General features: G+C 40.4%; 2 protein-coding genes across 4 annotated transcripts; both read right to left on the reverse strand.

Annotated features, from left to right (window-relative positions):
* Positions 1-2,710: 2,710 nt before the first annotated feature.
* Positions 2,711-5,598, reverse strand: LOC308088987 (eukaryotic translation initiation factor 4 gamma 1-like; the record flags this gene model as incomplete). Its single annotated transcript, XM_080433567.1, has 3 exons — positions 2,711-2,716; positions 2,869-4,581; positions 5,185-5,598. 3 exons carry the CDS (start codon positions 5,596-5,598, stop codon positions 2,711-2,713), a joined length of 2,133 nt encoding a protein of 710 aa, XP_080289693.1.
* A 656-nt stretch (positions 5,599-6,254) lies between these two features.
* Positions 6,255-26,254, reverse strand: LOC308089415 (uncharacterized protein). Of its 3 annotated transcripts, XM_080434115.1 has the most exons (12): positions 26,190-26,254; positions 23,046-23,097; positions 18,158-18,636; positions 17,830-17,986; positions 16,964-17,389; positions 15,012-15,269; positions 14,730-14,801; positions 13,452-13,500; positions 12,165-12,260; positions 11,423-11,646; positions 11,274-11,316; positions 6,255-8,934 (listed from the first exon to the last, which is right to left on the reverse strand). In XM_080434115.1, the coding sequence occupies exons 3-12, from the start codon at positions 18,534-18,536 to the stop codon at positions 7,126-7,128; spliced, it is 3,513 nt and encodes a 1,170-aa protein (XP_080290241.1). In that variant the 5' UTR covers positions 18,537-18,636; positions 23,046-23,097; positions 26,190-26,254; the 3' UTR covers positions 6,255-7,125. The 3 variants fall into 3 exon arrangements, with proteins under 3 accessions (XP_080290241.1, XP_080290240.1, XP_080290242.1); XM_080434114.1 differs by lacking the exon at positions 26,190-26,254 and having other exon boundaries at positions 23,046-23,131; XM_080434116.1 differs by lacking the exons at positions 12,165-12,260; positions 26,190-26,254 and having other exon boundaries at positions 23,046-23,131.
* Between the last annotated feature and the right edge of the window lie 1,412 nt (positions 26,255-27,666).

Raw genomic sequence — 27,666 nt, forward strand, 5'->3', positions numbered from 1 at the left:
TACAACGCGTCACAAATCTGCTATTTTCAAATTGCCGAAGTATACTGTATAAGTGGTTTTGTAATAATAATCAAAATCTACAAAGTAACTATAGTAACTTTATCAAATAATTGTAGTGGAGTAAAAGTAGCCTACAATATTTGTCTATATGTAGTGGAGTAGAAGTAAAAGTATTGAAAATTGGATATACTCCAGTAAAGTAAAAGTACCTCAATTCTTCTATATGGTATAGGTATTTTATTATTAGGCTGTAATATTATTGCAGTTTGTCCAGCTGTGGACCGTTATTTTTTTATTATTATTAATGCATGTCGTAAAAAGTTTGGGAAACACAAACTTCATTGCTAACATATGGTAACTATACCCTAATAATTTAACTGATACAAACTTGTCATCTAACAACACAACACATCTAACAACACATCAAAGTGCTTATTTTAGTTAAAGTCTGAGGTGTCCATAGTAGTCCATTTGGTTACATGTGTGCGCTATTTGGAGCTACACCAAAACGGAATGTGAGAGTCATGACGTCACCACTTGGCCCCCACTATTTAACCCCTTCCGGCGTGCCTGACTTCCATCTGTACATATGGGTTCATTGTTTGTTTGTTTTTTGTCTTTTTTATACCTGGTAATCTGATAGAATTCTGAAAGTTTTTCAAAATGCACAACTCCACCAATTAAACACAAATATTGCTTCTCAAATTCTCTCCATGAAATGGTATGAAGTTCCTTAACTGGTAGTGCTAAATGTTTTGACATCATTTAGTGTTGGAGTATCCTTCTAAAAATGTTGCATTTATTTGACCCCTCCCCAGAGGGAGCTATCATCACAGAAGATGAGCTGACCTCCCTGCCCCTGGTCAAGGTGGTTCCTGATGGCCAGTAGCCTACACAGGGTCCAAACTCAACACTGTGGTCCGCATGATGAGAGGACTTCTGGAGCAAAAGGTCCCACTACAGGAGTTTGAGGTAATCACTTCTCATTCTACACAAAATTGCCATTGACTTTCTATACAAACTGTATACAGAATGTAATTTGTTGTTTTTGTTTTCTAATATGCCCTCTGAGTCTGACAGAATCTTCAAAATCAGTCAGACGAAGGAAAACTAAAAGAAGAATCGCTACAAGAACATTTTTCCCTGTAAGCCAATTACAGAATTCCTGCTTTCATTATGTACCAGAGCGTAATCATTGCTTAGCGCTAGCAGGCACATTTAAACAACCTCTTTCAATTTTGGTATAGCATTTCATGTGAGTAAACAGCATTTTTTGGTTTACTTTTATTTCACACTTGATACCACTTGAGATGTACTTGGAAAGGATGGAGGCTACATCAACGCCAACTTAATCAAAATGCCAGAGAAAGATGAGAACTTCTTGTTCATTGCCTGCCAGGGACCTCTACCTACCAGTCTGGGTGACTTCTGGCAGATGGTTTGGGAACAGAAATCGAAAGTAATTGCCATGATGACCCAAGAGGTAGAAGGGGGGAAAGTGAAATGCCAACGTTACTGGCCAGATACACAGAGAACAGCGGAGATGATGGACGACAGGCTGCAGATCACGTTGGTCAAAGACCAACACTTGGACAACTTTGCAAAAAGGATTTCAAAAAAGTACTGCTTGCCCAAAAGGTGTGAGATGCAGACTTAAAAAGAAAAGAATTCCAAGGCACTGTGTCTCATGTGAAAAATTATGTGAATTTATTTAGAGCAAGGCCGACTGTCATCCGAATGATTGAGGTTAAAGTTATCAAGGTGAAATCAAACTCTGATTTGCTGTTCAGTTTCATATGATATCGAGATGAAAATTTTGGAGTGAAGAGCTACAGAGGTACCGCTGAGAGCATCCTGACTGGCTGCATCACTGCCTGCCTGCCTGGTATTCTGGACTTCTGGAATCTGCAACTTTTAACTGCCTCATTTTATCGATTTTTCCTTAAACCATGCACCTTATGTACATTGCTGCTTCCGTTTTACTGCCTCATCCCACTGTTATTAACTATACCACCTTATGTATATATCATGCATCATGTATATATTTCACACATTTCGCCATGTTTGATATCTGATCTGTTCTTCTGTTTCCTTTTATGCTATGAGAATGACACTTATTCCACAGTGATTTCCATGATTGATTGTGGGTTTTATGTTATATTTAATATGATGGTCCACCACACACAGTGTAATTAAAAAGGAGGAGAATTTTTCCCGAACTCCATGAAATGTCATTATGTGAGGTAGTGTATGTGTTCAGTATAATAATAATCAAAATCTACAAAGTAACTAGTAACTAAAGTGTTCAAATAATTTTAGTGGAGTAAAAGTATAATATTTGCCTCTGAGATGTAGTGGAGTAGAAGTAAAAGTACAGAAAATTGGAATTACTCCAGTAAAGTAAAAAATAGCTCAAAATTGTACCTTGCCCTATTTAAAACCCTTAATAACACTAACACATTACTACCCTTTAAACACGTTTAAACAGAGATCATACCAAGAAATCACCCCAAGATTTCTTATAAGAAAATCACCTGAAGCGCTAGTACAATGGTCAAACTGTTCTATTTACTGAATATTCTAATGTTGTACTGTGCTGTGTTTATAATACTGTAATGTTAACTATTATTACTATTAATGCTGCTACAATGTCTAAAAAAAGAATTTTACTATTTTGAAACTGTACACAACACTTAACAATAAAGAAACCTTAAACCTTGAAGATGCATAATACAGACACATTTTGACATTTTAGATAATTTATTATGCATTAAATCGATATTTACAAGTAAGTTATATAGGGTACATCATTATTTTTCATAAGAATGATTGAGGTATTTAATTGATATTTACAAGTAAGTTATTTACAACGTTGTTGACGTTTTTGTCCTCGGGCAGAAAGCTAAGGCCCGCCTCCCTCCACATGTCTCCCAACTTTGCCTGGCTCATTCCTTTGCAGAGTAGAATGAGGATGCGGAGCAACAGGTTTCCAGCCATACCCAGAGGAATGAGAGTCTTGGAGATCTCCTTGAAGAGCTGTCCCATGGGGATACCACCCTCGTGGACCGTGGGGGCGATCAGCTCAGCCAGGTACAGCCAGAAGTGTGGGATGTCTGTAGACATGTCCTCCGCCACGTCTAGGATCTCTTGAAGCCCTTTGTAGTACTGCTGTATGGGCATTATGCCAGCCTTGATGAGCTGATGCAGCAGCTGCCCCATGTGGTCTCTGGCGATGGCACTGCGATCTAGCGTGGACTCCAGGCCATTCCGCACAAATACAAAGAGCATCTGACCACTGTTCAGCTCCTGTACACACTGCAGTGCCTCCTTCATGTCATTGAGGTGGAGGTACTCTTCGATGATGGCTGTGGATTTCTTCTCCACTTCCTCCTCGGTCAAGGCGGGCTTGGTGGGGATCTGGGGAGGTGGGGGGTTAGGAGCAGCCTCCTGCTTCATGTTCTCTGTTGTGTTCCTGGCATGCACTCTGCTAAGGCTGTTGTCCTGAGCCAATAGTCTGTCTGAGTGTAGAGAGGAGCCTGAAGAGGATTGCTGCAGCTCAGAGAATCTGTTCAGGGTGCTGGTGGCTGGATGGATGCCCAGTTCTGAGCCAGAGTCAGCAGGCCTGACACTGGTTCCACCGCTGCTGCCTTTATAGCCTTTATTCGCTGGGGCCAGCAGCTGATTGTTAATCTCAACAACACAAGTCTTGGTCATTTTGTTGAGACGTGAAGTATCGATGGGTTGGTTGTTGGTGCAGATGGAGAAGCTGTTCCAGCCATTGGCCACCCTACCCTGTCGTGGGGTGTATGAGCCCCGTCCTTCGGGCCGGCCTCCACCCAATCTGTCGTCTGAGCTGCTGATTGACTCCTTGGAGATGAGGGTCTGCTGGATCTTCAACTGCTCCATTTGCACCTCCATCTCAGCATCTTTGTGGATCTGCTCGATAGTCTTGGGACCCTGGTCTCTTCGCCTGGGCACCCAGTTATTCTGTTGGAGGTCCAACACATCCTGCAGCATGAAGCGGATCCTGGGGGACGTTTTCCTCTCCTTGACGATCTTCTCCATCTGGTCCATGCAAGGCTTGGCCATCTCAAAGTCCATGTCCTTTCCAATGGTGGAAATAAGTGTACACAGGGACTCCTCGTCATGTGTTATGAGCAGCTTATTGATGATGCACTTGTCCATGATCGCCGCTGTCTTGAGCTTGAATAACTCCCCAATGAACTTAATGTTGCCCAGGGAGCACCTCCTGGCCTTGTTTGTGTAATGGTCCAGTTCCTCTTTGCGAAGCTGCTTCTCCTCCCCCTGGGCAACATCCAGCTCTTTCTGCTTCTTGTCAAACTCTGTCTTGCAGCGGTTGAGCAACAGCCTGCGGAAATTCACGCAGACTCCCGGCTTATCTGCGCTGGGGACCTTGAGCTCCATAAGGCAATGACACATTTTGACATAGACCACAGAGAAGCTGGGCTCTGAGATGGCCTTTTCAAAAAGTATGTTGATGACTCCCTTAAGCCGGCCCTCCGTATCGATGGTGAGCTCCTTCACCTGCTTCGTCAGCTGTTGGAACTTCTGGGGGGTTAACTCATAGACATATAAAGGTAGACGCCTCCTCTGGCTCTGAAGCGTCGGCATCTCGGACGCACTTCCGCTTCCTCTATGCTTGTGGGGGGCAAAATGGAAACTTCCGTGTGCGTCACAGAAGGGGGCGCTGTGATTGGCCAATAGTCAACACGCTGTGATTGGCCAGTAGTCAACGCACTGTGATTGGCCAGTGCCCGTCCCCCCCGGAAATATGGCGGCCACATACCAAGCAGGTCGCTCCAATGAACTGCAGAGGCCAATGAGGTATCTAGGTTTCTATATCTATGGGTTAACTCATAGACATATAAAGGTAGACGCCTCCTTCGGCTCTGAAGCGTTCGTATCTCGGGTGCGCTTCCTTGTTCCGCAGGGCTAGCCTATCACTTCCTTCCGCTTCAGCAGGGGGCGTTCGGTAGGCCAATCAGAGGCAGGTGGGGCGGGTCTTTCCTTAAGAGGCAGCCGCGCAGCAACTAGTCAGTTAGACGCGCTGTGATTGGCCAGTAGTCAAACAGCCCTGCGGAAGAGCCTTGTATTGAGATACCAGTCGCTCCAATGAACTGCAGAGGCCAATGAGGTATCTAGGTTTCTATATCTATGGGTTAACTTGTTCAGGATGCCACGCACTTGGTTGAACAGATCCTGGGTCTTGGCCTCCTCTGTGTCCTTGACCTCCTCACGCCTCTGCTGCTTCTTGCAGGAAGGCTTCCAGGCCTCCTTTGCCTTGTTGAGCTGCACGTCGACGGACAGGGAGAAGTGGCGACGAGGTCTGTCTCTCCAACCTGTCTCTCCAGCTGAAGGCCTGAAATCAGAGCCACGGTCCATGCCTCCTGGTAGATACCGGCTGGGGTTTGGCCTTCCCAGGGGCTTCTTGCTGCTGACTCTGTCCAGGATTACATCACTGATGACTGGCAGGTCCTGAGGTTTCTGCATGCTGACATTGATGAACTGTAGGCTGAGGAGGAATCCTCTGTTGTAGCTGATCCTCTCCATCATAGTGTCCATCACCACAATCACCATCAAGCAGAAATGAACTCTCCATAGACTCTGTTTTTTGGGCTGGTTTCTAACGTGTACTTGCTTATTTAACTGCACCTATAATATTTGTGTCCCTGTTGAGAACCTTCTATAAATGAAGGTTCTCAAACTCACACTGCATTGAACCTTGTACTGGAGCTGAACATTCAAAACACTATAGCACCCTCTAGTGGATTAGAAAAGTCATGAACTAAGTTCCTACCTAACCATAATGTTAAGAAATACACTGTGACAAAGTTAAGAATTAAACAGTGTTCATCACTGTACAATGTTTAAGCTATATCTATACACAGCCTAGTGATGAACAATAAATCATTATTAAGTGTCACTAAAAGCCAGTTTTCCTAATAAAGTTATCTTTTTCTCCTCTCCCCTGGCCCCCACACACATGTAAAGCGTCTTTGAGTACTTAGAAAAACGCTATTTAAATTCCAGATATTATTATTATTAAAGAGAGGCACACTTAACCACTTTCACCTGGTGTCCCTATCATAAGCACGTCATTTAGGCTAAGAGTCTGTATTTATAAGCCAAGTAGACACTTGAGATCAAAGATCTCCTTTTCAAGCAAGACCTGGCCAAAATGTCAGCTTCGCAATAAAGTATACAAGACACAGAGAGACGAGAACATCCAAGGTCATGTTTATGAGTTCCATATACACTACAGTAAACAACATTATCCCATTTAAACCTTTGGCAGTTGTTTTCCCTACCATCATCCAAGGCAAGTAAATTGTATACACAAATCAGGTCTACGCTATAATCATTAATTAAATACACTTTCTTTTTTTATCGAATTGATGTGCTTTCAGACCACTGAATTATCAGCCAGTGCTTTATTCAATTACATTTGGTTATCCATTTGAATCTTCCCAAGACTGTCAAAAACAAAGACACACATTATGTAACTATCCCTGAAACATCTACTATATACACAGTATTGCTTGGAGTGTGTTATGAGAACAACAATATAATTTTGAGATACAGGCATGATGATGTGGGAGAGGCCTATTTGGAGAGTTGGTAGCAGAGTTTGTAGAAGTGAGATGGACAAAATTCTATTTCACAAAGTACGATTAGTTTATTGTGAAAAAGATTATGTATTCATGTCAGTAGCCTTGTGATCGTAGCCTGTAGCTCAGTGATTAATTAACTCTAGCCCAGTGCGGACTGCATGTAAGTCACTTGGTTGTGGATATACAGTAGATCCAGCTTTCTTTATAAAATCCCCAGTGTTCATTCATCTATTGGTATCTCAGAGAGAGTACAGATGGACCCTTATGGAAGGAAAGGCAGGATGTTGACTAGTTACTGAAGATATTTTAAGTACAAAGGAAAAATACCTGGGCAGTGGGCATTTCAGGAGAGACTATTCAAATAAAATACTGGAACACTGGATTGGGTCTGCACATATTAATTATTTTGTTAGTCTTCCTCAGAGTAAAATTATGAGCACCAAACCCTTCTACCTTTAACTGGACTTCTCTTTGTAGCGGTATTAGTACAGTTTTACGTCAACCCAAGATGTCCAGAGAGGAGTAGGTCGATTTCACAAAGAATCAATATCAGGCTTGCACTTGCAACAGCTCCTTTTTTCCTCACTGTATCGATAACAAAAGTTGCCTTTTCATGTTTCCCTTGCATCCCTTCGGCCGTCTCCCGCTCAACTTCAGTTAGCATCCTCTTCTCGAAAAGTTTGTCCACGACACATTTGAGATTGGGAGCTGAAATGCTGTCGATGAAGCTGCTCCGCACAGAAAACAGCCTGTCTTTCACTTCAAGACTTAGTGTGTGCTCAACTTGTTGTCTTCTTAAAGCAGGAGCTGAAAGGGGTACATAGCAATCCAATACACAGTCTGAGGTGTTACTGTCTACAACAGGCATTTCAAGGGAGTGGGAAAGGGGTTTTAGAAGCAGCCTAACATCATTCCTAAACCTTTCCTTTGAGATCAAGTCAAATGTTGCCATATAATTGGTATAGGAAGCTTCATCAACTCCAAATTTTGCCTTCTTTGGTTGAATTATGATGGAATCATCTTGAGGGGAAGTGGAGAGGGTGTATTCTTGCTTTGGGATTAGTTCAAATGGAGGGACTTCAATGTAAATCTCTTCTCCATGCCTCTTCCTCCTTATTTTCAGCACTTCATCCAGCACAACGTTACCTGGAAGCAGCAATACTTTCAGGATTGAACATGGATTATCATCGGTTGGTGGTGTATAAAACAGCAACGCCAATGCACGGATAGGATCTTCAGGTATAGGATCTGCAGGGATAGGATCTGCTCGGATAGGATCTGCTCGGATGGGATCTGCTCGGATGGGATCTGCAGGGATAGGATCTACAGGGCTAGGATCTGCACGGATAGGATCTGCTCTGATAGGATCTACATGGATATGATCTACATGGATAGGATTGGGGGTTGGACTGTTAAAAAATAAATTTACCAACCTTTTTACACCTGTAAAAATTATGAGACCATATCGCGAAAATCCAGTTATGTTTATAATGACATGAGTTTCTGTGATCACATCGGGCTTGATAAACTCAATGCCATCATCATCCGTCACATGGACAACATACAAGGACTTGCCTCCGCCCATGGAGAGGATCTCACAGTGTTGAAGGTGTAACTGACACACAGACCCCTGAGGACATTTGATGTCAAACAGTGGTCCTGCAGGCCTCTTGCTAAGCTGGGCTAGAAGCTTTTGTTTCCAAGGGACTGTCCTGTAATTCACATATGTCTCTGTCTCTATCTTAAACACCAGGCCGGTCATTCTGCATTGGAACAGTCCTGCTTGGGTGCAGTGGAACCTGTAGCCGCCTTCCTTGTTTTCTAAAACAATGTCAGGTGTCATTTTCTGTGTTTTGTCCAGTACTGTAACATCATTCAAACTGTGGGACCGCTTTGCCTTGTTCCCTATACATGGACTTTGGCTCAGTGAGGGTAAGCTGTGAGAACGAAGCAGGGAGCTGGATTCTTCTATCCTGCAACCACTAAAGCATCTACTTAGATCAGTTTCATCTTGGAGCTCCAATGAGGGGTGTGGAGAGGACAGTGACACTGTAACAGGATGGTCTGTGGTTGAGCAATCACAGGCTGTGTCACATGGCATCATTTCTTCTGGGAAATGTTGGAAGGCCTGTTGTGATACGGAGGGGGAAGGCAACATGGGGGAATGGGGAGACACTATAGCAACAGAGGGTGGAACTATTCCCCGTGGAAAATCTTGTGATGAGTGACCTTCAAGCTGTTTCTGGTATGGAGTTGTGTATGCCACATCATCATCATCATTGTGATCAGAATCAGCTTCCATCTCACCATGCAAAAAAGAGAAAAGAGAAAATAAAATTAAAATCAAGGATATTAAATAAACATAAATAAATATGAACCAAATAAGACTATTCTACAGCACCAGCTCTTAAAAAAGTCACTCCCTGCTGGCTGGCTTGCTGGCTGGTTGTGATTGTGATTGTGATTGTGTGTGACTCTCTGCTGATGTTCTAACATGCCTTGCATCAATGGCACTCTACCAGTAGATGAACATTCGACATTGAGGCTAAGTTCTTCGGAGGGCCTATTTTAATAAATCAAACAAAAAAGCCCAAAACCAAGCACACATTGTCTGATCTGGCATATTGAGGGGCCTCTAAGTAACATAGATCCAAAAGTGATTTCACTTAGACCCATAGGGGATGCCACAAATGTGAAGACTTCTTTTTAGACTAATTGTATATTTAATTTTTTTGGCATACATTATCAATTAAAAGCGTGTTATAATGCCTGACATCTGCATTTGATTCCGTGAATTATTTGCCTTCCCCCTCCCCCTTCAAAATGGCAGAGACACAGACGTCCATGCATCTCATTCTCACCTCCCTCCTTGGGGACTAAGGGGCGAGCAAACAACGGGAGTGAGGGAAGCAAGAATGGAAAGGAGAACCATAAGTAGCCTCCCTACAGGTTAAACACGCATGCAGATGAGATGCTCTGTGAACAGAGCAGCATCTGCAGCATTCATACTGTAGGTGACAGACAGACAGGTAATGATAGTTGTCACTGTGGTGAAATGAAAACAATACTCAAACATCTCAATAACAACATCAACCCTCGCTAGTGTCAAACAACAAAGTAGACGAGACAATATGCTTAATACTAATCTAGACTACATTATGTGTTGTTAAGCTAATATGTTAGCTGGGAAGTGTTGGAAAGTTACTAAAGTAATATGTAACTTAAAGTAATATTATTATTACTTTTTCCCAGTAACTAGTAACGTAACTAATTACTTTCATGTTTTGAGTAATAATATTACCTTTACTTTTTTTCAAAAATATTTTTTTTTTTTCACGAGCCTTGGTGGTACTCTGGGTTTGAGTGTGTTTATTTGATCCTGTGTTGTTTTTGGTCCATTGATATAATGGTAGACTGGTTGGGATCGAGTTGCTATGCAGGCTGCTGATCCGGTCTAGAGCGGATACGGAAACGTTGCGCACTTGTCTATGTGTGAATTATCAGCTGCGGAAGGGCGGGCCTTAAACCGGATCAAACAGTGTTGCCATGTCTGCTTATTATAAGCGACTTGTTAACCGATGAAGACGCGCCGTAAGCTTGTAGGTTCGGCTATTTTCAATATATATATATATATATATATATATATATATATATATATAGGTCACTGACTGTGGCATGTATATATATATATATATATATATATATATTATGAAGAGGTTTTGTTGTTTAACTGGTTGTTGTCAGATAAAAGGTTTTTGAGAGGCTGGCTGTAAGTGGGTCCACCAACATATTGTCCAATGCCCACTTAACTGTAGTCCTAGTACATAGGCCTAGCTGTAGGCTGTTAGCACACTTTTGACTTTCTTTGAAATTTTCAGCAGTCATACAGAATGATTGATTTTTTTTAACTTGCATTTTCCCACGGTGATATGTGTTGCTATGGGAGCCTTTTTATTTTTGTATTTTATTAGAATACATTTTGTTTAAAAAGAAATATAGCAGTTTATGAATAGGTTTTGTTGTTTAACTGGTTGCTGCTGTATATATTAATGTATATATTTTATGTGTTTTGTGTCCTGAGCTCCTGACTGAGTCCTCTTGATGCTTTCAGTTTTGATGGCCAGTCAGTTATATAGAAATGTTAGTTTTTCTATATTTTTGGAATTGAAAAAACTGCTAATGTTGAAAATGCAAAGTCAAACTTTTGGGGAGAAAGGATGCAATTACTGGGGGCGAGAGAAAAAAAGTAACTTAAAGTAATAAGTAACTAATTACTTTTGGCAGGGAGTAATAAGTAAAGTAACTACATTACTTTTTAAACAAGTAATATGTAATAAGTAACATATTACTATGTTTTAGTAACTTTTCCAACACTGCTGGGACATACTGACAGAAAATGTCAGTAATTAATGTACTTAATAAATAATTGCAAGCATTATTGGTCCTACTGATATTCTGTTATTCTTTGACAGATATCATTGTGAAATTGGTATTAGATTGAATTCAATGTGGTATTAAAAGGTATAAAAAAGTATTACATTTAATTAAGTAAACAAGCAGTGCTTGGACCTCATATTACAGTACTTGCTTGCAACAAATATATTACTAAGCAAGTACAATTAAGCAAAGTAAAATAAGTACCATTTCAAAATCTTTCAGGAAGGGGGTTCTGTCCTTGAAGAGTCTGGAAAGACATCAAAGGATGAAACATTTTACTTGATGTATGTAGTAAACATGTATGTAGTATGATGTGTGTAGTAAACAATGTTGTTGATGATTTCTCTACACACCTGTTGCAAATAAGTGACTCTGTAACAGGATGGTCTGTGGTTGACATTTCTTCTTGGACATGTTCGAAGGCCTGTTGTGATACGGATGGGGAAGGCAACATGGGGGAATGGGGGGACACTGTAGCAACAGAGGGTGTAGCTATTCCCCGTGGAAGATATCCGTGAGGTTCATGTACTTTCCTGTATGGTGATGTCTCTTCATCATGATCAGAACCAGCTTCCATCTTACCATGCAGAAAAGAGATAATCAAATCAAATCATTTTTTTTAAAATAACCAAATGAGACTGTTCTAAACCATCAGCTCTTAAAAAGATCACTCCCTGCTGGCTGGCTGACTGACTGACTGACTGACTGACTGACTGACTGACTGACTGACTGACTGACTGACTGACTGACTGACTGACTGATTCTGTGTGACTCTAAGCTGATGTTCTAACATGCCTGCATCAATGGCACTCTACCAATTGATGAACATTTGACATTGAGGCTGAAGTTGATTGAGGCTGATTGAAGTTCTTGGGAGGGCCTATTTTACTAAATAAAACAAAACAAAAAAAGCCCAAAACCTAGCACACATTGTCTGATCTGGCATATTGAGGGCCCTCTAGGTAACATAGAGCCAACAGTGATTAGACCCATAGGAAATGCCAAACATGTGAAGACTTTTTTTTTTTTTAACAAATTGTACATTTTACAATTTTGGCATGAATTATCAATTAAAAGTGTGTTATAATGCCTTACATCTGCATTTGATTCTGTGAACTCTCTGCCTTGCCCCTCCCCCTTCAAAGAGACACAGACGTCCTCGCATCTCATCCTCACCTCCTTCCTTGGGGACTAAGGGGCGAGGAAACGGCGGGAGTGAGGGAAGCAAGGATGGAAAAAATGTAATCAGAATTAACCCCACTAGAGGTTACACATTCATGCAGATGAGATGCTCCGTGAACAGAGCATCTCATCTGCAGCATTCATACAGTATGTGACAGACAGACAATGATAATGTTTGCCCTAAACTTCAACACTATTTGTCACTGTGGTGAAATGAAAACAATACTGAAACATCTCAATAACAACATTAATCCTCTGCTATTGTCACACGACAAAGTAGGCAATAAGTATACGATATGCTTAATACCAATCTAGACTAGATTTTGTGTTGTTAAGCTAATACGTTAGCTGGGACATACTGACAGAAAATGTGACATAAACGTCAATGAATTATTGTACTTAAAGGAGAATTCCGGACATTTTAAGTGTTATCTTTGATGTGTAGTTACTCACTCACCGAGTTATGAAGTGGCGTTGAGTTTTTCCAGCGATCCCCCTGTCTGTGAGTCTGGTCGACCCCCACTATTGGCATAGTGGGAGGCGCGTGTCTTAGTGAAAAATTCCACAGCTCCAAACTTCTTTTTTTTTCCACAAATCCTCCTCATGGTGTCTCCTGATACTTTCACATGCACTGTTTATCACTCACGAGCTGGCGTTCATGGTCAGCGACGTGAATGTTTTCCTCTCGCGTGAAATCTTGCGTCTCGCGAGATTTCCCGAGGAGCGCAGTGAGCCGAGGACGGGAAATCTCGCGAGACGCGAGATTTCACGCGAGGAAAACATTCACGAAAAAAAAAGAAGTTTGGAGCTGTGGAATTAGGCGATTTTCACTAAGACACGCGCCTCCCACTATGCCAATAGTGGGGGTCGACCAGACTCACAGACAGGGGGATCGCTGGAAAAACTCAACGCCACTTCATAACTCGGTGAGTGAGTAACTACACATCAAAGATAACACTTAAAATGTCCGGAATTCTCCTTTAATAAATAATTGCAAGCATTATTGTTCCTACTGATAATATGTCATTCTTTGACAGATATCATTGTGAAATTGGTATTAGATTGAATTCAATGTGGTATTAAATGGTATTAAAATAATCACATTAATTAAGTGAACATGGGGTGCTTGGACCTCATATATAACTTGCTTGCAACAAATATATTATTAAGCAGTACAATTAAGCAAAGTACAATACGTACCATTTCAAAGTGCCTATCTTTCAGGAAGGGGGTTGTGTCCATGAAGAGTCTGGAAATACATCAAATGATGAAACATTTAAATTCAAGGTATGATGTGTGTAGTAAACAATGTTGATGATTTTTCTACCTGAGAACAATAAGTCATTCTATTAACTAGAAAAAGTGTTCCTCGGAGCACAGGTCTCCGCCAGGTCAGGTACGTTATTGTGGCCTCCTGGTGGCAATATAATAGGCCAATGTGAAAAGGGTGCGATTTATTCTTAGGTCGTTCACGGCAATCGGACACTGCATTCATGATTTGAGGCATTTTGTTCCAAAAATGTGTTTTGCTAAATTAGACCTGCTGGTGGCGCTATAACAGGCCAATGTGAAAAAGGGTGGCATTTCTTCCTTGGCCTAGTGGGAATGTGTTTGTGAAATTTCACAGAAATCGCAAGCTGCGTTCATGATTTGAGGCATTTTTTTCAAAACGGACTAATCCTGAAAATTTTGGAAGCGAACCTTAGCCAATGAGGATGGAATATGGGAAATTGGACAGATCCATGTTGATCACATGACTATAGAGATACTGTGTACCGATTTGCATGACGTTTGGATAAAATCTGTAGGAGTAATGTAAAAAAAAATCACACCCTGTGTGAAGTGGGCGGTGTCTTGCTAGCTAATCACAATACTGAATGGAGTCAACCAATCATGTACAAAAGATAAATACATTTATTGAAACACTCTTTATGATGGACGAAACCATAACTTGAAAAAAACCAATTTTTGGTTTTTTTCAAGTTATGGTTTCTTATATAGGGCTATGCACATGTGTCATGTGACACTGGCCAATCACAGTCCTGAATAGATTGTGATTGGCCAATCACGGTGCAGGATAATTGTACAAATTTCCAAACCTCACTTATAGGGGCGGTTTCACAGCGCAGGATATTTGTACATTTTTCCAAACCTCACTTATAGGGGTGGTTTCACCGCCCAAAAATAGGTTTTGCACAAATCGGCCTCCAGGTGGCGTTATAACAGGCCCATGTGAAAAATTGAGGCAGAGGTTCAGAATTGGCTTCCAGGAAGTGTGTGCACAGTTTCGCAGCGACCGGGCCAACGGTGCCAGAGATTAGCTGCTAACACACGGACAGACACACGGACACACACACACACACGGACACACACACCCACACACGGACGGACGGAGGGTAAAACATACTCTCTCGCCATGCCTTTCGGCCTGGCGGAGACAATAATGCACACATTCAAATACAAGTCCATTCTACTCACCGTACAGTTTGGAGGGAGGGCAGCTGGAGTAGTCTGTCTGTTAGAACATCAGTGAGTTTATTGTGTCTCAGACTACAACAACACAAGGAAGAGAAAGGACAAAGGAATAGATTAGTACCTCATGGTCACACACACACACACACACACACACACACACACACACACACACACACACACACACACACACACACACACACACACACACACACACACACACACACACACACACACACACACACACACACACACACACACACCACTCCATTCTATAGAACTACTCACTCCACAACTTGTGCTTTGTGCAGGTGGGGGATCAGAGTCTCTACTAGCTGGTCATTGAGGTGACAGTGACTGAGGTCCAGTTCTGTCAGTCCCTCAGAGTGTTCCAGAACCAGGGCCAAACATCTACAGGCCTTCTGATCTGGTCTGGTCCAACTGAGGTCCAACTCTCCGACCAGAGCTCCAGCCAGGGAACGTGCTCGCATCACTGTGTTCCTTTCACTAGAAGATAGGAGCTGGAGAAGGAGGTGTTTGCGGCATCTGGAAAAGAAATACAGAATGAAGACGTTTGGTCAGACGGTTCTCAAGATATGCAGGGGAAAAGACAGACAGACAGACAGACAGACAGACAGACAGACAGACAGACAGACAGACAGACAGACAGACAGACAGACAGACAGACAGACAGACAGACAGACAGACACAACTTAGGTATTTAGCAGACACTCTTAATCCAGAGGAATTACAGTAAGCAAGGTAAACACGAGGTAATACATCAAATGCATAGAAATAGTAGAAATAGGTTGTTTAGACCTGAAACCCTATTACGTAACTACTGTATACTTTTCAAGCCGGGAACCCCTTTTGGGGCTGTTGTTGCTATGTACAGTACTAGAGTCGCCCCTATCCGCTGCGTGGGGCTTTGTGTTTGTTGGTCCCTCCGTGTCCCTCTCTCTGTGTCTGTGTCGCTGCAGCACAGAGTGGCCAGCAGAGATGGGTTTTATGGCTCTTTTAAGGGAGGCGGATCTTGGGGATCCGTTCCTTTCAAAGAGGCGTTGTGAAGACTGGCTCATTTATGGCTCAGGTGTATATTATAGTTATAGATACGTAAATATATAAATATGTATGTATTCATATGTCATAATAGTATGTATATTTGTATTGTAGATATAATTTATATGTGACTGTAAATATGTGTTATTATGTACTATAATAGAGCATATGACATATGATAGATAGATGTTATAAGGTAGAATATTATGATATATAACATTTTATTGCAATAATTATTTTAATATGTAATTGATATATATATATATAATAATATATTACATATATACAGTATGTAGAAGATATATAAACACGGCCCTAACCTCTAGTAATATACATAATAATACATATGATCATAGTATATAATGTTATGATATATAACATTGTATTGCAATAATTATTGTGTGACATCGTGGCTAATGGTGGCAAGCCAATAGATTAACGTTGTTGGTATTATCATGACGTCGTTTTTATGATTTGAAGTTTTTCTGAAAATTTAGGTCAGGATTTAGAAGGCGTTTTTAGAATCAGCCTCAGGTCTGAATGGGTTCAATGAAAACCAACATTAAATATTGATCTCTGTATCATAAACAGAATAAAATAAAATAAAAAGGTCGACACTGTATCCATCAGATTTCAGGTTAAAGAGTCAGTGGAAAAAAGTGTATGATATACTAAACTTATAAACCTATTATGAAGAATGACCAAGCTATGAAGACAGATCATTTGATGCTGGGATTAAATCACGAAAGTTACAAATAATCAATCCCTTTTAACCACTTTATTAAGCCCTATTTCATACTTTGTCATTCGACGGTGTCACATGAATCATGATGAAGATAGTTGATTTACAAGCTCACAACACAATACTTCATGATGTTTTGTGAGCTACTGAGCTTGTAGATCGGTCTATATGCCACCCAACTTGAACTTAATAATATAATGTAGTATGGAGTAGCCTATATTTAATTATATCTAATCATCTTGCTATTTCAGCTATTGTTGAGTTAAACAAAATAGATATGCTTATAGAGAACTAGAAAACCAATTATTTTATCCCGATTCTACCGGACCCCCATGCGTGTAATGAGCCGGTCTCCATGAGGAAGGAGGTCACCGAGAAAATTCCATGATTTTTGGCTTTTAAATATAGACAAATATTAAATGAAAGGAAACACATTAACCTGAGTTGTGAGATGTAGGGTAGACACTGAAGGAAGGTCCTCACTTCACTCTCTTCATCTGACCAGCCTGTCAGCTTTACTGGTTTCTTCTCTAGTTGGAGTTTCAGCACCTCTAGGAGGAAGGAGACCTTTCTCTCTGAGAGGTCTATGTACCAGACTGCAGGAGCCGACTGGTAAACTGGTTGTAATGTTGGAAGAACACTTCTGCCTGTTTGAGTCTCATAGTTCTTCAAATAGGAGTATAGGTACAGTAGTACATCACATTGATACTTTTTGTGTCCATCACTAATCCAGCCAATAAAGGGGAATGTTTTGTAATTACACAAAGAAGACAACAATTCCAGAATCTCTCCTTTTCCTTCTTCCTGTTCTGCTGCTTCACAGATGAGCTTCCCCAGAAAAGTGGTTGGTCCTTGACCATAGACACTGTGACAGTTTAAATGAAAATACACATGAAATATTGATCCTCTGCATCATAAACAGACCCAAACAATGATGGACTCTGTATCCATCAAATGTTAGGTTAAAGAGTCAATGGAAAATGAAAGAAGAAATACAAGTGTATTTAACTTCTAAAACTATTATAAAGAATAACCAAGCAATAAAGAAAGAAATAGAGTATCATTTCATGCTGAGAAAGTCACAAAGAGTTACATAATCAATCCCTTTTAACAAACTACGTAAGGCATATTTAAAAATTCATCATTTAACGTGTCAAGTGGTGAAAATAGCTGATCTACAAGCTCACAACACTTTGCTTCATGATGCGAGCTTGTAGATACATATTAATTCATAAATCATACCTCATTATTTTCAAAATATTTCTTGAAGATAATGAGGCTTTTATATTTAGACAAAACATTAACCTGAGCTGTGAGATGTAGGGTAGACACTTAAGGAAGATCCTCACATCACTCTCTTCATCTGACCAGCCTGGCAGCTCTACTGGTTTCTTCTCTGGTTGGAGTTTCAACGCCTCTAGGAGGTCATAGATATTTCTCTTTGAGAGGTCTATGGACCAGACTGTAGGAGATGGTGGGTAAATTGGCATCAGGTGTTATTGTATTATTTATATTGGCTTTATATTTTAACACTCACAATAGTATTTTCACATTCACAGTGCAAAAATTAACCAGCATATCAATGTTAAATACTGTTTGTATTTGCTAATGTTTCCTTTACAAACAGTACTACCTTTAGAATGGATGATTTCCACAACATCTATGAAAAAAAAGCAGCTGATCCAATGGTGTAGGTCGAAACTGCTCATCTGCATGGAGGTGGAGGCTGCTTCTTTGGATACTGGTCTCTTTAAGGTCCTCTTCCTGGTTATGTCAATGATTTTCAGTAATTCATAGCAGGCTGCCTCCCCTTTGTCTGTGACCCAGTCCAGTATTGTTCTTGTCTTATCATAGTCATCTTTCTCTGTCCGTATTTTCCAGATCTCATCCTTAGTAAACACTCCTCTCTGATACAGATCGACCACAATAACAGAAATATTCTGTAATCCTCCCACCAGGTGTGTTCTGGCGTTCTTGATGTATTCCACAGCTGACTGGCTTCTAGACGCCATGTTGTCACTTAATTCTCAAACATGTAGTGTAACAGGTGAAGACTTGTGCTGTTTGCTGGTCCAGGATCTCTTTGAAGCTGATCTCTTTTTTTTTATGTCTCTGATATGAATGAAAATAAAAATATATATTTTTAGAGATTAATATATGATGCTTCATTCTTCTCTGTATAGTGGGGCGGCGTGGCACGAGAAATCAGCCTAATCGTTACATTTTACGAAGAAAGCGCCAAATTTGGCAGAAGTGTTGATTGACATATTGGGAACAAAACTGGATATTGGGACATCACAAATTCTCACCCTGGTGGGTGTGGCAGCCATTTTTCAAAATGGCCACTAGCAGTTGATTGAGGCATTTTGTTGAAAATGGAGCACTCCTGCAAACTTTGGAAGCCAGTTTTAGCCAATCAGGATGGAATATGAAAAATCTGAAAGACAGGTTTTGTTTAATGACTATAGAGATACTGTGTACCGATTTGCGAGATTTTTGGACAAAATCTGTAGGAGTACTGTCAAAAAATATGTTTTGCACAAATCGGCCTCCTGGTGGCGCTATAAAAGGCCCATGTGAAAAATTTGGGGCAGAAGTTCGGAATTGGCATCCAGGGAGTGTGTGTGCACAGTTTCGCTGCGATCAAGCCAACGGTGGCGGAGATTAGCTGGTGACAGACGGACGGACGGACGGACGGACACACGGACGGACGGACACACGCAGGGGCGCTGACTTTTGTGCGCGACCATGGGGGCTGAACTTGACCACCAGTCGCCCCCCCCCCCCCCCCCCCCTTCCCCCCCCCTCCACCCACTGCGTCGCGGGCATGTAGGCGCGCGAAGCGCGCGCGATTTTTTTTGCTTAATTAATTCATTAAATGACCATAAAACAACATTAACAACACTCTACCCATCCTTCAGTGTGTCCCATCCTCAAATGTTTTACTTAAATAAAAGTACTTATTTTAGTAGTAGCCTATAGTTACTACTCCACTACATATAGACAAATATTGTACTTTTACTCCACTACAATTATTTGATAACTTTATTTACTATAGTTACTTTGTAGATTTTGATTATTATTATTACAAAACCACTTATACAGTATATACTTTGGCAATTTGAAAATAGCAGATTTGCGATGCGTTGTGAGCTTGTAGATCTGCTATTTTCAAAGAATTTGTATACATTTTACACGTTTGAAAACTTGTGAAATGGGACCTTCTGCATAATGAGTACTTTTACTTTTGGTACTTTAAATACATTTTGATACCAATACTTTTCTACTTTTACTCAAGTACATTTTGAATACCTTACTTTTACTTGTAATAGAGTATTTTTACACCGCAGAATTTATACTTTTGTTTAAGTAAAACATTTTAGTACTTTTTCCACCACTGGTATTCAGTGCATGCAGTGAGTGACTGTTCACACAGGACGAGGGAGTCAAGGGACACAGCATAGCGACCCTTCATTTCAATAAGGGCACACGGCAGAGCCAAAACCTGCAGAACATGTTTAGCACACAGCCATAGCCATGGTTCACATGACGCTTGGTGCCGAGTCCCCCTGGTCTAAACAAGTTGTGTTCGATTTTTCGAGCCGCAATAGCCCCGCCCCCCCCCGCCGCGAGCCGTTTCTCTGTCTGGGCTATTGTTCTAGGTGTCAACGGCGCGTTAACACCTATCTGCGCCCCGCTATAGTAATGGTAATAGTAATGGTACTGTATGTTTGAGCCTGACATCTGAGATTCATGAGGGGGCTGACCAATTGACTGTGGGGGCGCTAGCCCCGACGCCCCCACGTCATCGGCGCCCCTGGACACACGGACGGAGGGTAAAACATACTCTCTCGCCATGCCTTTCGGCCTGGCGGAGACAATAAAACAGTACAACAATAACACAAGCGTTCGTACAACTAGTTAACAACAAGTAGGCCAGGCAGAGAGGATGGGTAGTGTTTCCTGAAGAGGTGGGTTTTCAGCCTGCGGCGAAATATGGGCAGTGACTCTGCTGTCCTGACATCAGTGGGAAGTTCATTATATTATTGCAACGCCCCCTTTTAGGTAATTAGCATGAACACACCCACACACCTTCATACTCGCATACATCACGCAACATTTTCGCCTACTAGGACAAAAATTAGGAGGATTTGATCAACTGCTGGTGGCCATTTTGAAAAATGCCTGCCATGCCCACAAGGGTGAGAATTTGTGATGTCCCAATATCCAGTTTTGTTTCCACTATGTAACTTTCCTCTTCTACCCCGGATTTGAACCCGGTTTCCTGCGCTATTGCTGACATGTTTACCATTGAGCTAATAGAGCCTGCCTGCTTGCTCAGGGGATAAATTGAATCTTGACCTGATGGTAAAAATGTGTGTCAGATCCTGTGTCTAGGTGAGACATGACCTTTGACACGATCTAAATGTCTCAACAGAAGAGCAGGGAGACAAAATACAACCACCCCCATTGTATAAGTTATATTGTATTAACATTAGGGCCGGGACTTTATCGTGTTAATTTTTATAAATTAATTATAGAAAAAATATTGTGTTAAAAGAATTTACGCATTTTAATTGCACCTATTTTTGCACCACGGAACGTTTCTCACTGGACGAGTTTCAGGCGTACCGATCATACCGGTACACTAACCAACGTGCATGTCGTCAGACAACAACAAACCGCAGTCAGCGCAAATATACTGTTACAATTAAAAGTCCGGAATTCAACATGTACTTGAGTAAAAGTATAAAAGTATATGCATCAAAATGTACTTAAAGTACCAAAAGTAAAAGTACTCATTATACAAAATGTCCCATTTCAAGTTTTCAAATGTATACTAATCTTTTGAAAATAGCAGATCTACAGTAGAAGCTCACAATGCGTCACGCTTGTAGATCTGCTATTTTCAAATGGCCGATAGGGTTGAAGTGGTTACTGTATGTTTTGTAATAATAATCAAAATCTACAAAGTAACTAGTAACTAACGTTTTCAAATAATTCTAGTGGAGTAAAAGTACAATATTTGCCTCTGAGATGTAGTGGAGTAGAAGTAAAAGTATTAGAGATTGGAAATACTCGAGTAAAGTGCAAATAAGTCAAAATTGTACTTAAGTACAGTACTTAAGTACATGTACTTAAAGACGTATACCAAAATCCATTTGAAAAAAATGCTTCTCACTGTTCTCAGGTCAAATATTGATGTACGATTAAAATGCGATTAATTTAGATTAATTGATTACAAAGCCTCTAATTAATTAGACTACAAGTTCGGCCCGCCTCACATCTAGCGCGAGGTAGCGCCCACTTCACAGCACAGATCCACCTGCGCGAGTCACCTCACAGTGTATTTTGTAAAAGTAGGTGAAAGTCGCTTATAATTAGAGGACATGGTAACGCTGAGTTTCTCTCTCTCCCCCTCTCTCGCCCCCTTCCCCTCTCTCGCCTATCTTATCAATGAAATGAATGAATAATATAATATACAGAGGTGTCTCACACACACACACATCGCGATCCTAAATTGAATGGGCGCAATTTTACAGCGCGAGGCCGGCCCGAAGCCCGACACCTTTTTATTTATTTATTATTAATAATTAATAATTAATTATTTTCGAGTGTGCATGCGTTTTCACTGGTGCGTGCAGCAGCTGCACTTTCAGCTGCGCTCTCGCGCTCTGATAAAAACAAAGCTACAAGGAGCCAAGAACACAGCCATCACACTAAAAAGTAAGAGATCGTCCGTATTTTGCTGGCTTTCCACAGTACAGTCACTGCATGTCTGCTTGTCTGCTACCCATTTAAAATAAATAAATAAAATAATAATACCATGCATTATAATGCATAGACCGGACCATAATCATTTATAATGCATTATAATGCACTTTTAATGCTTTATAACACTCATTATAAATGTTTATTATTATGCATAACAACTTCTAACAGAGACACTTTATAACTGACTAAATTAGGGTAGTTATATTGCTGTTCCACTGAGCTTATAATTCATTATGACCAGCAATTATAAACCCTGTCATACATGATTATAGACATTCATAACAAGTGTTATAATGCCTTTAAGTGCATTATAATGTATTATACATGTGATTCTAATGTATTATAGACCCAACCTGTAAGTAAAGTGTTACAAAAAAAAAAGATATAGTGCTGATTTAATGTAAAACAATACAATTATTTTTATTTTATTTAATAATGTTATTATTATATATTTTCTTTAAAACCTTGGAAACTGTATACTACTGTACATGGGTTCTATTGATCCAAGCTGGAACACAATCCATTGATTGATTATTAAAATGCACACGGCCCACCCATCTGACCACTTAACAGATGGATGGTCAGATGGATGGGCTGCGAACGCTTTCGACATTTTCAAGTGGGCCCTGATCCAGAAAAAGTTGTAAATATCACAACATGATACGTATGTTTTTGTTCCACTTGTATAGATAATATAGAAACTGCAACATGTTAGAGATAATATGAAATAAAGTACAAGAACTTACCAGACATGAACAAAATAATGACATCATCCATACATTTGTGGCTCTTCAACTCCTACACAAATGATATTAAACAAACAGGAAAGATATTGTTAACTCAGTAAAAATTCCTAGTTAGCTTGGAGTCAAAAACAAAAGCATAAGAAGTACTGTACACTACTGTATATGAATCACTAGCAGGGGTCATCACCATGCCAGCTTGTGATGGATATGTTCATTAATATTTTATTTTTGCCACAGACATACAAAATAAGTGATCAATAATTTTACCAGAAATACACAATGTATAATCTATGCCATAAACACTATGGTAGGAGTTTATTATATACTATATATACTATATACTATTATATTTTTTTATTATATGCTCATTTACAGTTCATTTATATCATGTATATATTTACATGGCTGTATATGCGGCATATACAGCCATGTAAATATATACATAATATAAATGAACTGTAAATGAGCATATAATATGCCATTTTACATGCCTTGGCACCAAAAAGGTTGGGAAACACTGGTCTATGCCAATGTGCTACACATTTTACAATTATAGTATTTCTGCATTAACCACTGAGCCACAAAGAAATATGGGGGGAAGAAAGGGTAAAAAAAACAAGTATCTACAAGCTCACAACACATTGCATCATGACATGTTGAGAGCTTGTAGATCTGGTATTTTCAAAACATTTCAGAATTGTTCTAATTATTTATTTATTTACTTAACCTATAATTACATGCCCAAAATGGGGATGCCAGAGGTTACCTATTCCGAAGAAAACCTTAAGACTGCCAGGTGGCTTAGAAAGGCATTAAATGTGGCATGGTGAAAGTCTATTCTGTATTTGGAGTGATACAGAGGCACAGAGTGCAAAAATTATACCGTGGACCCCTATCTCAAAATATTTTGTTCCAGGGACCCCCAGAAGTTGTAACAGAGTTAAACATTTTTGCATTAAACAATATTGATACGATTTGCACACATTTTCACGATTTTTCTAAAATAGCAGATCTACAAGTTCATAGCGCGGCACTCAGGCCGCGCTATGAGCTTGTATATCTGCTATTTTTGAATAGCCAAATAAATCTTAAAATGACACACAGATGCGTTCCCGGTCTTAATGGGTTAACTCATTAAAGGATGCTGCTGCTGGGTGAAGTTTATAATGTAGCTAATCCTAAAACACCTCTGTGCATAGTTTGAATAAAAAGATCCATGTTTTAAGTAAATTAAAATGGTGGTCTGTCTGTATAGCCTCTGCTGTGTATGATAATCATTTAATTTAATGTTAAATAAATGTAACATAATTTTTAAAGGTGACCGTGAGGATTATACTGTATATGTGACAATAAACATATTTAACAGATTGTCAATCCTTGTCGAACAGTATCATACCTCGTGTCACCAAGCTTTCCACAGTACAGTCACTGCATGTCTGCTTGTCTGCTACCCATTTAAAATAAATAAATAAAATAATAATACCAAACCTTAAACATCCGTGCGGTGTGGAATCTACCATTAGTTTTGGGATACGATGTTGACAAAGGCGCAGTGGTGGGTTCTACCGTCAGATGCTGTGTACGTCGTACACCTTGAGATTTTTTTTCGTCGCCACCGTACACCTTCAAAAACTGTTCAAAACAGCGTATCTGAGACGCTGATACGCTCTGATACGCTAACTGACGGCGCTGACTGACTGGCGTTAACGTGCACTGTGCTGCTCAGGGCTCAGGCAGCAAAGCGAGAGAGAGTAAAAAAAACGATTCTGGGCGAGCGTTCCGATGGTAACTGGAACACTCGCCCCAAAACACACTCGCCCCCATTCATTTCGCGGACAGAGGCCGCCGAATTAGACCCGGGGCGAATGTGTTTAGGGACGAGTCTTCTGTGATTTCATTCACCAGCCAGTGTTGCCAGATCTTGCGAGAGAAATAAGCAACCATTTCTATGAAAACAAGCCCAAAAGAAGCAACTTAGGCCACATGAGCACTTAAAACCTACGCTATTTTTTGAAGCAAGCCTAAGCAAGTACACTTTAGAAACAAGCCCCAAAAAAACGCAACCCACAACGACCAACATTTTACAAGAAAACTTTATAGAAAAACAAGCCCAAAGTCGCTTATAATACGCGGACATGGCAACACTGGCCCCAGCAGGTTTGATTGATTGATTGATGTAGTTTATTTAGAAAGACATGAGAATAGTACATGACAGTACATAACAGTACATGGAAGTACAAATTCACAATACAAGGTCTACTAAACTGGAAACTCTCATTAAGCACTAAGCTTGTTTAAGATGAGAACCCCATGCACACAAATCATGATGAAATATAAGAGGCAGGCAGATATACACACACCATATTTCCAGAATGTCATACAATCAAGGTAAAGCCCCGGAAGAGTGAGACAGGCAGCGCCAACAACAAAAACAAACAAGGAACCGAGAGTGGTACGAGAGACAGAACGAGAGCAAGACAGACATTACAGAGCGAGACACACACGCGCCGTAACGCGCGGAAAAATTTCACATGCACTATTTTTGTGGGCCACACACGCGCGCGAAGCGCGCGCGCAGATTTTTTACATTTAATTAATTATAGACTCGCGCATGCCGTGCGTGTGGGAGGCAGGGAATAATCATAGTATACCTTCAAAAAAAAACTAGAACACACCACTGACAAAGGGGTAAACATCTGAGCCTTTGCGGCCGTTCCACCGACTATGGGTGACATCCACATAGAACCTCATCTCGGAGCTGTATAGCGGAGTGAGAGGTTCTTATTGGAGCTAACTTCCCTAGCCTTGATACAAGACTGTCATATATGACCGATGACCGTTTTGATCCAAAGCTCCCCAGTTCCAACACAAGTTATCAAGTTGATCAACATGTAGGCTATCTATGTCTCTATGACCACATAAAATAAAATAAAAAATTGACCTGAGAACAAAACTCAACAATAATGTTACAGCAACAAAAAGTCACGACAAACTCTAGTCCTACTGAATAAAATGGATCATCTCACAACTAAACTAGTAGCTACACCTTATACTACAACAATGTTCTCAAAATATGCAAAAGTTACATAGAAGTAAATTACAGATCTAAATGGTTGAGAAAACCCATAAATTTGCATTTCCTACCAATGTAATGTCCTTATCACCTTGTCAGTCTGATGTAAATACATTCAGTGTCGCCAGTAATCGAATAAAATCGAAACTAAAAAGACGTGAAGGGGAACTTCCACATGATGTAGCCTGGGATCAATTCACTTTGCAGGTTGCTGATCCGGTCTGGGTTTGGAGCGGATACGGAAACGGTGTATTGGTGTGTGTGGGTGGGTGAAAGTTACCGGATGCAGTAGGCGGGCTTTAGACCGGATGTGAGTACTGAGCAGCAAATAGAAAGCAGCTTTCACACAGAGCCATGTGTATCTCTGCAGTATATCCACTAGATGGAGCCATTACTACATAAAACGGACCTTTCAACAATCTTTGATACAATTGTTTGATTGATTGATTGATGTAGTTTATTTAGAAAGACATGAGAATAGTACATGACAGTACATAACAGTACATGGAAGTACAAATTCACAATACAAGGTCTACTAAACTGGAAACCCTCATTAAGCACTAAGCTTGTTTTAGATGAGAACCCCATGCACACAAATCATGATGAAATATAAGAGGCAGGCAGATATACACACTACTATACAGAATGTCATACAATCAGCTTTCAGGTTACTGGTATGACGAGAGAAAAAAAAATATATATATATATATACAAAAGAGGAAAATGAAGGAGGGGGGGGGTAGGGGGGGGTAGGTTAAGACTTAGACAGGGGCCATTTTCGAATTGCAGCCTCCTGAAGGTGTATCTTTAGGGCTGTGACTAAAATGTTTGTGAAACATTTAATTTGTCTCCATTTGTGCATTAATTGATTCAGAAATGGATTTCATCTTCATGTTGAACACAATAAATAAGCACAACACACCTGAATATTTGATTAACGTGCATCCATTATTATAAGCTTATGCTGATTAGCAGCTAAACATAATTTATTTGCGCATTTTAAAGCTAACATTTTACAAGATATTTAGTGAAATATGATATCCAGCTACCAGACACTTCTAGAGGACCCTCAATAAAGTAAGAAAAGAAAATAATGTCCATCTTAAGCAGCTGTCAACTCTCAGGGGTAGACATTAAGGGAAAGGTGTAGTGATGAGCGGGATTCAGGATTTCAGAGGCAATTATGCGGGCTACGGGTGAGCGGGTCAGCCGCTCTCACACGCAAAAAAAAAAAAAAATCACATGCTTTTGTTTTGTCTTTATTCCTAATAAGAATATGAATAAGAATAATAAAACAGTTTGAATACACTTGGGGTGTATACTTGAAGATTATTTTCCTTCATGATTTTACCGTTTTTTTTTTTACCGCGGGTCGCGGGGCGGGTTGAGCCATAGATTATATGGGTTCGCGGGGCGGGTTGAGGCGGGTTGGGTTCCGTGGCGGGGCGGGGCGGGTCATGAAAAAACCCGACCCGCACATCACTAGAAAGGTGCCACTGGCCCCAACATTATAATAGTCCGTGAGCCAGGGGGGTTGGTCATTACCAT

The sequence above is a fragment of the Gymnoscopelus braueri genome, assembly GCF_963280865.1.
Source record: "Gymnoscopelus braueri genome assembly, chromosome: 7".
Lineage (NCBI taxonomy): Eukaryota > Metazoa > Chordata > Actinopteri > Myctophiformes > Myctophidae > Gymnoscopelus > Gymnoscopelus braueri.